Genomic DNA, 17,876 nt, shown 5'->3' with positions numbered 1-17,876 from the left:
GGAGTCCCAGTAGGAAGTCCCAGTATCTATCTCAATCTCCTGCTAAGTGAAGACTTTCAGGGGACATCTAGTGTCCAATTATTAAGTGAGTATATACCATGTGTATCTTTCTGGGTCTGGGTTAACTCACTCAGGATGATCATTTCTAGTTCCATCCATTTGCCTGCAAATTTCAGGATTTCCTTGTTTTTAATAGCTGAGTAGTATTATCCAAAATATAAATATCAAGAAATTAAACTCCACCAAACCAAATAACCCAATTAAAAACTGGGGCTCAGAACTAAACAGAATTCTCAACAGAGGAATATCAAATGGCTGAGAAACACTTAAAGAAACGCTCAACATCCTTAGTCATCAGAGAAATGCAAATCAAAATGACACTAAGATTCCATCTTACACCTGTCATAATGGCTAAGATAAAAAACTCAAGAGGCCGGGAGGTGATGGCGCAGGCCTTTAATCCCCGCACTTGGGAGGCAGAGGCAGGCAGATCTCTCTGAGTGTGAGTCCCGTCTGGACTACAGAGCGAGTTCCAGGACAGACAGAGCCATTATGCAGAGAAAGCTTGTCTCAAAAAAAAAACAAAAACAAAAACAAAAACAAAAACAAAACTCAAGTGATAGCACATGCTGGCAAGGATGTGGAGAAAGGAGAACACTCTTTCATTGTTGGTGGGAATGCAAACTTGTACAACCACTTTGGAAACCAATCTGGCGCTTTCTCAGAAAACTGGGAATAGGGCTACTGCAAGACCCAGTTACAGGACTCCTAGGCATATACTCAAAAGATGCTCCACCACACAAGGACATATGTTCAACCATGTTCATAGCAGCCTTATGTGTAATAGCCAGAACCTGAAACAGCCTAATGCCTCTCAGTCGAAGAATGGATAAAGATCCACAGCATCTTAGTCAAGGCTTCTTTATCTTACCTGATGACGACACTAGAGCAATGCAATGTGGTTGTGCTTAGGAGAAGCAAATGCATACCATGTGCATTATGCATTCGTGTATACAGGGAAATGTTTTAGGAAAGGTGCATGCTGCCAATCCTAGCACTAGAGAGACTGGGGCAGGACAGTCAGGAGTTCAAGTTCAGTGTAGAATACACAGCAAACACCAGGCCACCCTAAGCTAAGTAGTGAGACTCTGTCTAAAACAAAAACAAAACATTTGTAGAACTGGAGTTCAATACTATGTGGGGCTCAGGCATCAACAGGGATGGGGGAAGGTTGGGAGGTGTGGTGGTGGGGTGTCTTAGAACAAATGCCTCAAGGAGAAAGGCTATCACTACCCATCAGAGTAGCTAAACTATATAAAGCAAGGCTATTCATGACTCTTTAGCTTCAGTTTAACGTGTGTGTGTGTGTGTGTGTGTGTGTGTTTCTCTATAGAAAGCATCACAAAAATTAAAAACTAGTTGAAGGCTGGAATTAGTTACATCCATTGGACATTCTATTTCTAAAAACAGGCACAACTTGTATTACAATGGCACTTTCCAGTTAGGTTTATAGTAAATGCAAAGTACTCTGAAAAGAAGTTTATTTGCTCAAGCTTTCTAGTTATTTAAAGGAGTGAAGAGGCATTTATGAATAAAACCTAAAACTAAAGCTCCATATATCATATAGATTAACACAATGTAGGAAGAGGAGGAAGAAGTCAGGAGGGAGGGAGGGAGGGAGGAGGAAAGGACTTTAAAATCACTTCGTTTTGCAATGCTTGGGTGCTCGTAATCGTGACCTCAGTCAGAAGTGATCGCTTGGCAGGAACATGAGTAGGAAGAGAATGGTACCTCAAAAGACCTCCAGGCAGGATCATCCTGGGTCATGGCTCGTATGCTCACAAAGCCAGACCAGAGCAGGTCCAGAGTCCTCCCAGCAGTGAAGGTACAGCTCCATCACCTGGTACAAACGATCACCTCAGGCACCTAACAACAGCCAGCTCCCCAGCCTCATGAGCACGATGCACAAGACTCTCACCCGGTCTCCTCCCACACCTGGACCTTCCCTTCGGGATCACTCCTTGGTGTCTAAAATTTCAGAGGACTGAAAAACCAAGCAGTATTACTACACTGTTTGGGAACATGTAACTCAGGGCAAGATGTGTCCGCACCGGGACATGGCAGACACTGACAAGGTTCTACTTCTTGGCCTGGATAGTCTTTTTGTTTTGTTTTGGTTTGGTTTTGGTTTTTTGTTTTGTTTAAAACAGTTTACAGTCAAAGCTCTTTATTTCCTTTTGTACATTAGGCCATAATTCGTACAGAATGGGCTCCAGCAGCGCAGGCTCCTTCCAGTTAGTCCTCACGAAGTGAGCTTCTTTGGGTGGCGCAGGCTGGCGCTTCAGCTGGACCCAGGTGCCCTTCTCCTTGGCTTCCTCCCTGCCGTTCTCCTGCATGCACTTCAGGAAGATGTCCCTGTTCTTACAGTGCTTGATGTGGTCAATGCACACATTGATTCTCTTGGAGAGAATCTTGCCCTTAATCTGCTTGTTCACAATGATGCCCACAGCGTGCTGGGTGACATTGTAGACTCTTCCGGTTTGCCGTGGTAACACTTGTGGGGCATTCCTTTTTGAACGGCGCCCATTCCCTTGATGTCTACAATATCACCCTTCTTGTAGATTCGCATGTATGTGGCCAAAGGAACAGCTCCATGCTTCCTAAAAGGCCTGGAGAACACATAGCGGGCGCCCCTCCTCTTTCCTTTTGTGTTCGCCATTTTGGCGAGTTACTGCAAGATGGCTGCTGCGGCCAAAAAAAAGCGGCCTGGGTGTTCTTGATACAATCCCTCAAGCACTGTTTTATGTCTCACAGTATTTCTCAGGCTCTTTTAAAACTTAAACTGTGTGTGTGTGTGTGTGTGTGTGTGTGTCAACTCTGTTGCGTCAGATCTCTCCATCTACCTTTATGAGTAGTCCAGGGAGAGAACTTGGATGACAGGCTTGCATTGCAAGGACGTTTGCTCACTGAATCATCTGGAAAGCACAAATTTATGCTTTAAAACCAAGTGTCACGTGCACTCCCATTGGAAGCAGGAGGCAGGAGGACTGGGGCTTTAAGTCCCATCTGGGCTACAAGACACCCTTGTCTCAAAAAATAAAATAAAAAATAAAAAGGAACTAATTGCTATCTGTCTCTCTTGTGCGTATACACACACACATCCCCAGTTGCTATGGAATTCACTATGTAGACCAGGCTGGCCTGAAACTCAGAGATCTATCCGAAAGCAGTGAATTTCAAGGAACTATACTAAACAGTTGCAATTTAAAGGTGTTCTAACTCAACCATCTATCTACAAATAGCAGGCTGACTAGTCACGGCAGTGTGCTCAACCAGTATGAGTCGCCTCCACGGCACAAAAAGAACAACCGTACAAGTATTAGGATGAAGATGACTGTTTAAAAAAGTGTGTGAGAAAAAGAGGAAGAGACCTCAGCTTTGCGTGTGTGTGTGTGTGTGTGTGTGTGTGCGCGTGTGTGTGTGTGCGCGCGTGTGTGTGTGTGTGTGTGTAAAACAGAGCCTGCAAAAGATACAAATTAGAAACACTGGCTGTTTCACAGAGTTAAGACTAGAAAACAGACTCTAAGTTCCTTTCTTCTTTCTAAACTATGAACCGAAATGGAGTCAGCTGTCCCTTGACAAACCATGTGCATGCATTATTAAGTGCATAAAATACAATTACTATTTCACACAATTTAAAAGAAAGAATAATTTCATCAAATTTTGTAATACTATTCAGTTGTTAAGAATGTTCTAAAGCTTGACTTGCAGGATATTAACTGTAATCTCAGAACTTAAGAGACGGAGGCACGAAGAAATGAGTTTCAAGGTAGCGTGTGCTACATAGTAAAACCATGCCTCAAAAAATGGAAGAAAAAAATATAACAGCTTAAAGAAATTACTTAATTGCACAAAGAAATGTTCATACTATATTAAAAGTTAAAAAGGAACATATTCAATGTGGTTTCAAGTGTGTTAAGAAAAAAACTGGAAAGCAAGATAATAAACTGTTAAGTAAAGTTAGTGTCAGGGCTGGAGAGATGGCTCAGAGGTTAAGAGCACTATCTGCTCTTCCAGAGGTCCTGAGTTCAATTCCCAGCAACCACATGGTGGCTCACAACCATCTATAAAGAGATCTGGTGCCATCTTCTGCAGGTGTACATGCAGGTAGAGCACTATATACATAATAATAAATAATAAATCTTTTTTTTAAATAAATAAATCTTAAAAAGCAAAGTTATTATCATAATTTTCCTCATTAAGTCCCAAAGACAGAATTTACAAACATACTCCTAGTTCTGTTAAGATGTCTAATCACTAAGAAAATATTCTTTTACATGATATTATAAAACCCTTCATAATTTCTTGACCTGCATAATTCTTAAAGAAACATGATGTTTTTCCTAGATTGTGAGCTGACAAAAGAAAAGCTACAGAACATAATAAAATACCTTAAACAGAAACACAGATCCTGAAAGTGTATGAGAGGACCACTAAAGCAAACATTACGTCTCCAAAAGCTTAGGAATTAGAAGGAAAAGCAAGAAACAGGATGAAATGAGAGCCTAGAAATGGTAAAGAAAATACAGCACTATGGAAATGTCTAGTAGACTGTTTCCTGGAAAATGGGAAATGGTCTACAGTCTAAAAATTAAGATGTGCAACCTACACCAATTATTTTAACATTTAAACCATAAGAATAGTTAAGAAGTATTACTTTTATAACCTAAGTGTGAAACCACAATTTTCTCAATACATGCAAATTTTCTGTGTATTTTGGCTTTCTTTTATGCAACTGTGAGAGAAATAAAATCAACAACATTGATGTTGGGGATTCAAACTTATGTTCTCATGCTTGCAAGTGCTTCAAGCTAAGCTAGTGCCACACTCCTCTAGGATTAAGAGCTTTTATAACAAGCTGGTCTCTAGTACTACATTTAAAATTAAGCTAGCACCCAAAATAAAAGATCCAAATCAAAGAAAATAAGAAAATGTATCAGTACTGAAGAGCAGTCCTGAAATCCTTGCAAACTTTTTCAACAAAGAAAAATAAAATGATTGGTAAATTGCATATTCCAGAGTAGGAAAAAAAAAAAAAGAATACATAAAGAGGGCCCCTGCAAGATAATAACAAACTTTAATTTTCCAAAAAAAAAAAAAGCTAACATACAACTAATATCATTTAATGGAAACAGACAAAACCCTCAAATAATGTAAGAAAACAGATATACACACATCATGTATTTTAGTTACCCACTCTAACTAAGGATGCACCTTAGTCAGTTTGTGTGGAAGTGTCTCTCTTTTCTAATTAAAAACAAAACAAACAAAACTGCAAGGCCCGGAATGGTGGCGCATGCCTTTAATCCCAGCACTCAAGGAGGCTGAAGCAGCCTGGTCTCCAAAGTGAGTCCAAAACAGCCAAGGCTACACAGAGAAATCCTGTCTCAGAAAAACCAAAACAAACGACAAAAACAAAACCCGTAGATGAAACCTAAGAATATCTATGTCACTATTAACTACAGGACACAACAAACAAATAAGGGGGATCACATGGTCTGCTGGCAAAAAGGCGTCTGATAAGATTCAGTTCTGTACATTCTGATTTCAAAGATTTGGTGCACATACTAAATTTAACTGGGCGTAGTGGTGCACACCTTTAATCCCAGCACTTGGGAGGCAGAGGCAGGTGGACCACTGTTGAGTTGAAGGCCAGCCTGGTCTACAAAGTGAGCCAGGACAGCCAAGGCTACACAGAGAAACCGTGTCTGGAAAAACAAAACAAAACAAAAGATAGAAGCCTTAGTGAGAGAATAGAAAAATCTTCCTGAGTCATGGGGAAATGTGTGCTAAAACACCCAGGCTGTGCTGAGCTCCGAACACAACAGATTTTCCCTCTATACAGAACGTAGCTATGTTTAATTTGAAAATTAAGTAAGAGACCAATGCTTCTATGGTCTGATAAAGTAAGGTGAATGACAGCACTGTGGAGTGGTACAGGTCTGTGCTATAAGGGTTCTAAGTACTGGGGTACCTTTGTTACTGCACTTGAGGGCAGAGTCACACTTGTGCCCCAAGTCGAGTCCAACAACCCGCCCTCAATAAATCTCTTAAAAGAGTGAAATTAAGAATGGAAAGCAAGCCAGGCGGTGGTGGTGCACGCCTTTAATCCCAGCACCAGGGAGGCAAAGGCAGGTGGATCACTGTGAGTTCAAGGCCAACCTGGTCTACAAAGGGAGTCCAGGACAGGCAAGGCTACACAGAGAAACCCTGCCTTGAACCCTGCCCCCCCGCCAAAAGAATGGAAAGCAACAGCCAGGTGGGCCAGGCGGGCACAGTGGCACACGCCTGTAATCCTAGCAATCTGGGAGGCAGAGGTCAGCCTGGTCTACAAAGTGAGTCCAGGACAGCCAAGGCTACACAGAGAGACCCTGTCTCAAAAAAAACAAAAAACAAAAAAGAGAGTGGAAAACAGAAAAGGGAGATGTACTCATGCGGCCACACGGGAAGAGTGGTAGAGGGATTCAAGCAAACCCAACCCCTCAGGACTCTGAAGTGGACCAAAATGTAAAGACAGGGTCACGCGCACAGCTGAGCACTCCTGCTCAAGGTGTGCCCCACCTAGCACTCACCTATCGGTGCCAAGGCTCGAATCAACAGAAAGTCTCTCTCTAACAACAGCAAAACATACAGTTCTTCTAAGTGACCACAAGTCTATATCAAATAGGCTTAAAAATTCAACCAAGTTTTGAGAATTAAAATCAGTGATATTCTCATACCAACAATAAAGTTAAGATCAGCATCACAAAGAAAGCAAGAAGTAATCCAAGCACTAGAAAACTAAATACGCTAGTGAATAATCCACGGGTCAACGAGAGCCTCAAAGGAAAAAATTTAAACCACACTGTACTGAAAGAAAACCAGAAGACAACGCACCAAAATGCGTGGGATAGAGGTACAGCACTGCTAAATGGGACCCTTTCTGTGCACCCCATGCTTGTGTTAGAAAAGAGGCATCGCTGTCTAACCTCCACCTCAAGAACCTAGAAAAAGAAAAGGAAAGTAAGCTCAAAACCAGAGAATAAAATAATAAAGATAGCAGGAAATAAATTAATGAATACAAGAAACTCACCAAAACAAAGACCAATCCCTTCCCTCTCTCTGTCACCATGGTGGAGGGAGGGAGACAGGGAGAACTTTGGAATTTCAAATACCCTGGGCAAATGATCTACCACTGAGCTATATCCAAAAATCAAGAATAAAAACAAAGAATCATATTTAAAAATGGGCGCTGGTGGCACACGCCTTTAATCCCAGTGCTTGGGAGGCAGAGGCAGGCGGATCGCTGTGAGTTTGAGGCCAGCCTGGGCCTCAAAGTGAGTCCAGGACAGCCAAGGCTACATAAAGAGACCCTATCTTGAGAAACAAAAAATAAAAAAATAAAAATGGGCAATGACATGAAAGGACATTCCTCAGAAAACATTAGATATATGGTGGCATATGCAAATTAACACAATGAAAAATGACTGCATAACCCAGGCATGGTGCTGCACACCTATGACCCAGCACTCAGAGGCAGAGGCAGGTGGATCTGAGTTCGAGGTCAGCCTGGGCTACAAAGCAAGTCCAGGACAGTCAAGGCTACACAGAGTAACCCTGTCTCAAAGACCAAAAAAAAAAAAAAAAGAAAGAAAGAAAGAAAGAAAGAGCAAAAGAAAGAGAAAGGACTACAAGCTAAGTGTGACCCAGAATGACTAACATGAGAAGCATTTCCAATGCTGGCAGGGATGGAGGGGAACTGAAGCACTGGTGCATTCTGGGGAGAATAGAAAGTGGTACATGCACACGTGGGAAGAGTTGGCACCGTCGTAAAAGACTGAAAGGTGACTACCATGCAACCCGACATTTATACCAGAGAAAGAAAGGCTGTGGTCCTCATAAAAACCAGCCCACACTGGGCTGGACAGCTGGCTCAGTGGTTAAGAGTGCTGGCTGCTCTTCCAGAGGACCTGGGTTCCACTCTCTGCACCCACATGAAGATTCACTGTAACTTCAGTTCCAGAAGGCCTGATATCCTCTTCTGACCTCTCAGAGACCAGGCATCCAAGCAGCACACAGACATGCACGCAGGCAAAATACCTATACAGCTTAGAGCAAAAGAGCCACCAGTCTACCAACTGTGTAGAATAGTTCAAAACAAAAACTGAGCCAGATGTTCTTTGAAAGTAATTTTAGAAAGAGAATGAAAAAGTGGTACTTGCATTTCATTTTCATACTCAGGAACTTTTTTTAAAGGATCAAACTTGATTTTTTAAAAACTAAAATAAATGTTCACTCTACAATCCACAAGCTGCATGCTACCAAGGATAATTATGAACACGGCACATTTAACTTCTAAACTTACTTGTGTGGTTTTTGCTTTGTTTTAATAACTCAATTCTAGTAAGATGCTATGGCATGAACTGTCTCTAACTCTGTACATAACATATAGCAAAAAGTCAGACACCCCTGAGATTCTTGCTGAATGAAGTATCTACTCTGGAAGGTTCTATATTCTACTCATCTAACCTTTTTTTTTCCCCCCAAGACAGGGTTTCTCTGTGTAGCCTTGGCTGTCCTAGACTCACTTTGTAGACCAGGCTGGCCTCAAACTCACAGCGATCTGCCTGCCTCTGCCTCCCGAGTGCTGGGATTAAAGGTGTGTGCCACCACGCCCAGCACTCATCTAACATTTCTTAATGGCAAAATTGGAAATAGAAAACAGATTAGAAGGAACAGTGAAGGAAGATAATGGGTGTGGGTACAGAGGGACAATATGAGCAACTTTTGTTCCGTTAAGTAAATCTCACAAGAAGGGAAGGTTGTCATTTAAGGCAGACAAATATCCTGAAGGAACTCCATGGCTCCAGAGCCAGGGTTGTCTTCCTGTAGGCATATGGTCATTGTTTAAAATAATAATAATAATAACAACAACAACAACAGCTTCACCATCTCGTCAATGGGATGCAGGTCACTCAAGTGTTGACAAGGGAGAATGGTGATCATTCTACTGCTGACTCCAAACCTCCTTCCTTACGTAGGTTATGAACTGCTGCAGAGCTAGCAAGGCAGAGATTTGATTGGGTCACAGTCTGTATTTCCAGGTACTGCCACAGCAGCTAGGACTCAGACTCCCTCCATCTCACCAACAACTACCCTGGGAAAAACTTGCCCAGGAGGAAAAGCTCCCAGGGCAAAGAAACACCTCAGGGCCGGCCATCTTCCAGGGACAGTTTGATCGGACAGTTTGATCAGATCAAAGAGTCCATCAAACAGGTCAGTTTCCGTTCCTACTGAAGGTGCTGTCTGCAAAGGCGCTGCCCACAGGCACTGCACATGCAGACCCACTGGTGCAACGGCCATTTGGCAGCTTCTGGCCAAACCAAAGTCAGCCAGCTTGACTGTGCCACCACTTGTCACAATATTCTTTGGGCTCAGGTCTAGTGGACCATGTAATCGGCATGAAGGAAATCTAAGCCTTTTCAACTGCTGCATTAGAGTCTTGATGGTCTCAGCTGACACGCCTGATGGAGTCCGTAGTCTTCGATCTTGATCTATGGGCTCAAACACTAGGGTCACCGAGCTCCCCATGAGCAGGCACAGGTGACATGAGGCTAAAGGCTTTTAGTCTCAGAAACACCACTTCATAGACTGCAGAGGGGAAAGCCCCTCTGGCTCTCATATATTCTCATCCTTCCTCTCCCTCCCTCTTACTCTCCCTCCCTCTCTCCCTCCCTCCTCTCTTTCTGTTTTTCAAGACAGGGTTTTTTTCTGTCTAACAGAGCCCTACCTGTCCTGGACTCGCTTTGGAGACCAGGCTGGCCTTACAGAGCTCTCGATGCCTCTGCCTCCCTGCTGGGATTAAAGGGGTGCTTTGTTTTAATTGGGTGGTGGTAGAATGTCTCACACTCTTGAGGTCCACAAAGTAGCTACTGTGCCAAGAGCTCTATTAACAATTGAAGACATTGGCTCAGATGAAGCGTACCCATTCTCATGTCAGGAGAAACCCACACGTCAAGCTAAGAGCTCTTGGGTGGTCTGTTACTGGGGCCCAAGCAGGTACCTGCAGCAGTCTACACTAGAACTCTGAGCCAGGCAACTAGACACGATAGACCAGACCACAGATCAAGGAAAAAAGCTAGACAGTACCCTCAACCCCTCACCATGTGACCAGCTTAAAAAAAAAAAAAAAAAAAAAAAAAGACCAGGAACAAAACCTCACATAGAAAGCGCAATGTGGGAAGTTTTAGTCATGAAAGGGTCTGCGGTTCCCCTGCACCAGTGTTGTGATAGTTGGTACTATGGTTTGACCAGATATTCCCATTGGGCACGTGGGTAGAGTACAGGCAAGAATCTTCTATGTGTTACAGCTGTCATCAGAGCTTTTGGCTCGATTACATACCTATAATGACCTCAAAAAGAAAAGTTTAGTTGCCAGGTGCGGCGGAGCACATCCTTAACATCAGCAGTCGGGAGGCAGAGGCAGGAGGATTGCAGTGAGTTCAAGGACAGCCTGGTTTACGAAACGAGTCCAGGACAGCCAAGGCTACACAGAGAAACCCTATCTCAAAAAACAAAACAACAACAAAAGTTTAGTTTAAAAAGGAACGTGCACAGCACAAGTGTCCCCTACCCCAACCCCCAACCCCAAAAATAGCATTTTTATAACATCTAAGCAAGAGCAGAAAACAGGCCAGACTCTTGACATTCTTTAAGAGTATGGCTTGTTTGGGGCAACCAAAATTCATCACCAGGGAGCACAAATTAACAACCAATAGAAGCACAAGGGGACGCCTAGTTAACAGGACAATATGCGACCTATACATGTCATTATCCATCATCTGGTTCCCTCCAGTCCAGGTGTCTCTTAACAATTCCAATTGCCAGGTCATAATAGGAAAAAAATGATATAGGAACATCTTCCTTCTAGAAGATCTAATTTATGAGCAGCCAGATTTATCCTCTAAATGCACCAGCTAGCCAAAAGCTGTTTTCCTTCCCAAGGAACTTCATGTAGCATTTCCTCCTTTGATTAGAACTCTACTTAGCCTTCCCATTTCAGAACCACCGCTGCTCAAGCAGTGTAGAGCACTCCGACGGGCCCAAGTAAGTCTAATTTTGTTGTAAAAGACTCTGAAACTGAACACATGACCAACCAGGTAAAAGTCTTATCACCGGGCTCCTAAACTTAATGTTTTAGCCAAACCAAATGTCTCATTCGTGTGATTCAAAGAATTCTCTTCGGTGTGGATCTTCTCCAGTTAGTTCTCACATTACATAGAAATCATTAGACCAAGTGAACTCCTTGAGCCCTTGTCAAATCCAGAGGTAAAGACAGCCAGGACATGCCAGGCGTGGTGATGCATGCCTTTAATCCCTTTGTCAGGAGGCAGAGGCTGGCTGATCTCCTGATCTCGATCTCCCCCCCCTCCCCAAGAGTTTGAGGCCAGTCTGATCTACAGAGTGGGTTCCAAGATGGCCAGGCTTACACTGAGAAACTCTGGGGAGGGGGCGAGGCCTAACCTAGGACAGGTGCTTTATCTTGCCAACATAGAACACCCAAGTCTGTAAAAGGAAAACGAGCCCCTTGGGCTGGAGCTGGCTGAACCCTATAGCCCTCATGAAATAGGCATTAACATCTATCAACTCACTTAACCATCCTGGCTATTTTATTTTCAGGAAGATGGCAGAAACTACAACAGAAATATTTTGAGACAAATTAAGACTACTAGCCTAGCTGACAGAATTCATTAAGTGACCCAGGCTGGCCTCTGAACTAACCTCCTGTCTCCACTTCTGGGTGCTGGGGTTAGAGCAGGTGTGTGCCACCACACCAGCTGTCTCTGGAAGCATTCCAGGACCATCTTTCTATGGAGTCCAATTTCTTATTATTTAATCCTCTGCACAGGAAGAGAGCAGCTTTAACACATTAATTTCTTTGCTTGAAGTCCCAGGCCTTGGGCAAGACTGAGGCTCATGCACTTCTGAAGCCGAGGGTCCTCTGCAGCTCCCACTGGCTTCAAACACAGCCTACTCTATGGTAGTGTAACTCACACCACCATGTCTAGCTCCTTGAGCAGTTACTGTAATAGCTGCTGTTCATCTTCAGAATCTGGAATATAAAGAAAATCTTTACCCACCCCTTGCTGGGGCAGTACAAGAAGCTGGCTGCAGCCCTTACCTCCTCACCTGAGCAGCCAGGAGAGCTGGTCCCAGCCCTCACCTGAGCAGCCAGGAGAGCTGGTCCCAGCCCTCACCTGAGCAGCCAGGAGAGCTGGCAGGCTGACCAACACAGCTACGACCCGGGCCCAGATCCAGGGCCTTGAGCTGGCCCACCCCAACATCTACCCCATCTCTGAGCTGCTGGAGGGCATGAAGGGGCAGGTCCTGTTGAACTAAAGCTGCAGGATCTCCTTGACTCAGGGCAACAGCAGGATGTCCGAGAGGAGTCCCTGTGAGGCTCCAGTATTGATGGTGGAGCAAAAGCCAGAGGCCTCGGACCAGACCAATGACTCACTGCACTGAACATTTGCAAGCTTTTTGGGCAGCTGATACACTGCAGCTTCCAATGCCACTATGACAGACGGATGGACGGACGGACAGACAGGCGGACAGATGGATGGAGAGGCAGGAAAAACGGAGGAGTGGGGTGGTATACGCACAGCGGAACTGGAGCCGGGACAGCTGTGACAGGTGTAAGGGAAGGCCGTGATTGGTAAAGGAGCAGATGGTTGCCCAGAGGGGTTACTGAGATTTTATTTTCTTTTGTGGGGAAGGTTATAAGGATGGAGGTCAGATATGAAAGGACTGGAAAATGAGGTGACTGGGGTGCATGATGTAAAACTCCCAAAGAATCAATTAAAAAAAGAAAAGCCGTAGTTATTAAAGTCTACTAGAATAGTCTTTCAGCACCAGTACTGACATTTTAATAGAATGACTACTAATACACAAAGCAGTTCCTGACGGCGAGATCCACCCTGTAAACCATAGCGTTTTAGTAGCTTCTTGGGCTCTCTCTATTTGACAACTCCCCTAGTGACATCCAAAAAATGTTTCTAAATACTGTCAACATCCCAGGGAACAAAACTACCAAAATAGGCTCATATGCATAACTGATCACATAAAAGGGAAATTTCAAAGGGACAACATAAGTCTCTTTAAATACTGACAGTTTCCAACGGCATCAGGGAAAGACCAGACAGCACAGCTTTACCTAATGCTCAGTCGAATCATAATAAACCAGCTAGCATCTGTTTCTCCAGCTCACTGGGCCCTGTTTATTCATCTAAGTATTAGTCCTCACAGTAGTCCCACCTCAATGGGCTTTGTTTTCACATTTCTTTTATGTGTAAGGGTGGGTGTGTACATACAACCACGTGCATGTAGAAGTCAGAGGACAGCCTGAGGGAGCACCATGGCACAGGCGTGTACACACACACACACACACACACACACACACACACACACATACACACACACACACACACACACACACACACAATGTTTAGAGGGGGAAGGCTTAAAAGAACTGTTTCTGTCACCTGTACAGATCTTCCCGGCCGCCATTTCCACTGTCACAACAGAAAGGTATCCAGAGTGTCGTCCTTATAAATGCCAAGTTAATCTCTGCTCTGGGCCCCACAAGTTCCTCCATCACGCTTGACTTTGTCATGCTACTCCACTCAAGCTCTTCCTGTTTGGAGGACAGGTTCCCTGAGTGCAAGAGCAACCAAATTCTATCTCAACTCCCTCCCTAAAGCCTTGAACAGGTGAAGCTTAATAAACTTCTGAGTGGCCCTGAGGCAGACTTCCAACACGTACTCCCTTTGGGGTGTTTAAGCCAGCACCTTTGGGGGATGTGGCTGGTTCTTGCATTCCAGCTGTAGACTGGACTGGGTAGTCTCTGAGTTTTTTCCAAGTTCCATAACCTGAGTCAGGAAGAGGCAAACAGATGGATGAAGCTACCGAGGATTGAATATGGACCCAAACCATGTGTTCAAGGCCACAGATGTGTTCGTGCATGTGTATATTATGCATACTTAACCTATGTATATAGTCACAGGCATATTAAATCTCCAAATGAACGTTTGGATGTGTATCTGGGTCCCTCTGTAAGTAACCAAACAGTAAACCTTAAGTAAACTTAAGCCAGCACAAGGCCTCAAGTGGGGGGGTCTCTGTTAACAAGTTAGTACATTGAGGGGGTATGATGGTTAGACTTTGTTGTCAACCTGACACAAAGTAATTCTATTAAAATGTCAGTGCCGGTGCTGAAAAACTATTCTAGTAGACTAACTTTTTTTTTTTTTTAACATTTTTTTAGAGGGAATCTCAATCAGAAAGAGCACCCATCAGAAAAAAAAAAAAAAAAAAAAAAAAAAAAAAGAGCACCCATCAGACTAGCCTATCAGCAAGCCTGTAAGACATTTACTTGATTGATGGTAAAAGTGGAAGGGCCCAGCCCACTGTGGACGATGCTGCCCCTGGGCAGGTGTATAAGAAAGCAAACTCGGCAAGCCAGGAGCAGCAAGCCAGGAACAGCAAGCCAGGAGGAGGAGTCCTTCTTGGTCTCTGGTTCGAGCTCCTATTCTGACTCCCCTTCCTGATGGACTACAACGGTAATTGAAATAAACCCTTTCTTCCCCCGGGTGGCTTTTGGTCATGGTGTTCTATCATAACAATAGAACCGTAAGACAGGAAGTAAAGCAAATTCTGTTCTACAGTGGTGCACCTGATAAAATAGCAGCTAGTACTGCCTCCCCCAGTACAAGAATCCCCTCCCCTTTCAGAAAAATGCCAAGGGCCAACTCATGTTTTTGAAAGAAACAGGAGGTCATATGTGAGTTCCATTCAAGTTTTTAGAAACATGAAAATTTATATTGGAAGGCCCCTATCGTCAACTTTGAAGCTGGGTGTGGTGGTGCACCCCTGCAATCCCAGTATTGGGGAGGCAGAGGCAGAGGCAGGCAGATCTCTTTGAGTTCAAGGCCAGCCTAGTCTACAAAGCTAGTCTAGGACAGCCAGAACTACAAGAGAAACCTGTCTCAAAAAAACAGGGGGGTGGGGGTTGGAGTCAACTCTGAATTCTATCTTATGGGCATATATTTGTTATTTGTGAAAGCCTAGGCTTCCAGGCTAAAGCACTTCTGATCAAAATATAATTTAAAGCAAAACAAAACTTGTGTTCAGTGGTCATAGCAGAAGCAAGGTCTCCTGGATAATCTGGAGTTGAAAAACATGAGAAAGGGCTGGAGAGATGGCTTAGTGGTTAAGAGCGTGACCTGCTCTCCCAGAGGACCTGGGTTCAATTCCCAGCACCCAGCACACCCAACTTACAATTATCTGTAACTCCAGGATCCAACACCCTCACACAGATATGCATGTGGGCAAAACATCATTGCGCATAAAATTAAAACAATTAAAAGAAACACACACACCAAAGCAGGTCAAGCAACAACTTTCCCCAAGGACCAGATTTGAAACTAGGGGTGCAGGGAGTTGGGGGGGGGGGGCGGCAGAGATGAGGGAAAGAGCACAAACTACTCACAGTCTCTCCTCATCTTTGAGGTTTCTTGCTGTCTGCTTTCAGTTTTTATTTCTGTTTGTCTGCTTTCAGCTTTTATTTGTTAATCTGGTTGGTTGGTTGGTTTTTTTTTTCGGAACGGAGTCTGACTATACTGTAGCTCTGGCTAGCCTGAACTTCACTGTGTAGAACAGGCTGGCCTCATCTGCAGCTGCCTCCCAGTTTTTTATTTTAAGACAAAAACTCATTGAGTAGACCAAGCTGGCCTTGAACTTGTGATCCTCCTGCCTTATCTTCCTGAGTGCTGGGATTACAGGTGTATATCCCCAAGCCCAGCGTTCTCTCCAGCAGTCTAGGGAAGGCAGGAACTTAATGACCACCTTACTAAGCCTTCTAGTTTCCTTTCTAACCTTATATTTCCATCACCATGTCCAGAACTTCAAGAGTGGCAGAAACAAAGCAATGGGGGGAGGAGGCGGGGGTAATTCAGACAGAAGATGACATGGTCTAGCCACCTAGTCCAGAAGCCCCTGCAGCAAAGATAAATACATCAGCCTGACCCAGGAAGTCTCCCAAACCAACAACTATCACCCCTCTCCACCTTCAGGCTACAGGCAGGTTTTCTCACTCGCGCGTGCGCTCTCGCTCTCTCTCTCTCTTGTTTTTTTTATTGTTTTTGTTTTTTATAAATTCGATTGTCTTAATTTGGAGATTCTAGGGGTACAGTTAAAAACCAAAAGCCGTTTAATGAGATGCGAGTTCAAATGATGAGTTGACTCCATCTACCTTTGTGGGACAATGAGCCGATTTGAAGCTTACAGTTCATGGGGCAATCAGGTCTAGAATGTAAACATTATCTCAGCGTTAGGTAGCAGGCCTGTAATCCCAACACTTGGATGGTGGAGGCAGAAGGAACTGGAGTTGAAAGTCATCCTCAGCTACATACCTAGTTTGGGGCCAGCCTGGGCAACATGGGACCGCATTTCAAAAACAAAACAAAAACCTAGCTCAAAGCTTGTCTACTGCGCACAACAGTGACTAACAGAAACAAACACATCATTTAAAACTATATATATATTCCACTCCCGAAGAGATGGGGGGTGGGGGCGCGATAAATAATGGCGACAAGAACTGGTGTCCAAGCGGGGCAGCGGTTTCAGAGACCTGCTTTGGATGAGATCCTGGAACCAACCAGTGGTACTTTTCTCTCCAACGTCTGTCGGTCCACTCTCTCTCATTCACTCACTACATGTTGGTCCAATAAACTGTTTTTCTCCCTTGAGAGGTTTATGGCGGAAGCGAGTGGGCGATGCCTACGGTTTGTAGCAACAGCTAGCCAGGAAAACGTGTAGCTGTTTACTACCCGCGCCCAGGAGCCGCAGGGTACAGTTCCTCGCGTGGCGCAGCTCTCGAACAGATCTGCCTCCCGCGCCACCCAACCACCGCCTCTCCCACGCGCCCCTCCCACGCGGCCACTCCGGGCGGCGACCCCCGGATCCCCTCTCCTCGGGCCCCCTCCCAAGTCACCTCGGAGGCCGGGGTTGTCGTCCCTGGCTCGAATCCTGCGGATCTTGACCGGGCGCCCGCTCAGGGTAGACAGGACCAGCCGCTGGCGCAAGAAGTTGCAGCCCGCGTAGCTGAGGGAGTGCGCCTGGGTCGCCATGTGCGCGCCGTCCGCGGAGGCCCCGGGAGCTAGGAGTGCGACCCGGGCCACGACGGCCCCCGACGCGTCCACGTGGTTTGGAACAGGAAGACAGAGCGACTAGACACCGGGTCAGAGGGGAGAGAGGCGGAGCCTACGGCCGCCTGCCCGCCTCCTCGCCTGGCTGGGGCGGCCCGGGCGCCGGGGCACACCGCCATTGGCCCAGGGAGGAGCAGGGCGTTGCCCTTTCCGCGTCGCCATTGGCCCCCGCTGTAGCTGGGCGGTGCTCTGGCCGCGTCGCCATTGGCCGGTAGTGAAAGAGGGCGGTGCCCGAGCCCCAGCAACAGCGCGCGGCAGGAGGGAACGCGTAGCGCTGCGGGGGAAACCCGGGCGCTCGGACGGGGTCCCGGTCGGTGTGCGCGCGGCTTCCCCAGCCTATGAGCTGAAAGATGCAATGGCTCCGCCTGGGTACCTGGCTGGCTGGCACTTAGCATCGCACCTGCGGCAGCCCCTGGGCGAGGATGCCAACCTCTCCCGCGTTTTCCTGATACCGAGAGAACGGGGTCGGCGCGCTTGCCTGTTGTTCGCGGGGTCTGGGTCTGAGCGATGATCCTCTGAGGTGCAGCCTACAGTCTTTCGCTCCCGAAAGCAGTCAAAGGCTGCCTGAACCTT

At 45.5% G+C, this 17,876-nt stretch overlaps 1 protein-coding gene and 1 pseudogene across 1 annotated transcript in view; both read right to left on the bottom strand.

Moving 5' to 3' along the window:
- The window catches only part of Rcl1 (RNA terminal phosphate cyclase like 1), a 48,168-nt gene extending 30,842 nt beyond the window's left edge, over positions 1–17,326 (bottom strand). The window contains exon 1 of the mRNA XM_051146310.1: positions 17,090–17,326. Within this exon, the coding sequence (XP_051002267.1) occupies positions 17,090–17,225 (136 nt within the window). The 5' untranslated portion in view covers positions 17,226–17,326. The remainder of the gene's footprint in view (positions 1–17,089) is intronic.
- On the bottom strand, positions 2,202–2,742 carry LOC127190140 (60S ribosomal protein L21-like; annotated as a pseudogene).
- Positions 17,327–17,876: the final 550 nt, after the last annotated feature.

The sequence above is a fragment of the Acomys russatus genome, chromosome 5 (assembly GCF_903995435.1).
Source record: "Acomys russatus chromosome 5, mAcoRus1.1, whole genome shotgun sequence".
NCBI lineage: Eukaryota > Metazoa > Chordata > Mammalia > Rodentia > Muridae > Acomys > Acomys russatus.
Note: the sequence above shows the minus strand (reverse complement) of the source record. Positions and strands in the feature narration are given on the sequence as shown.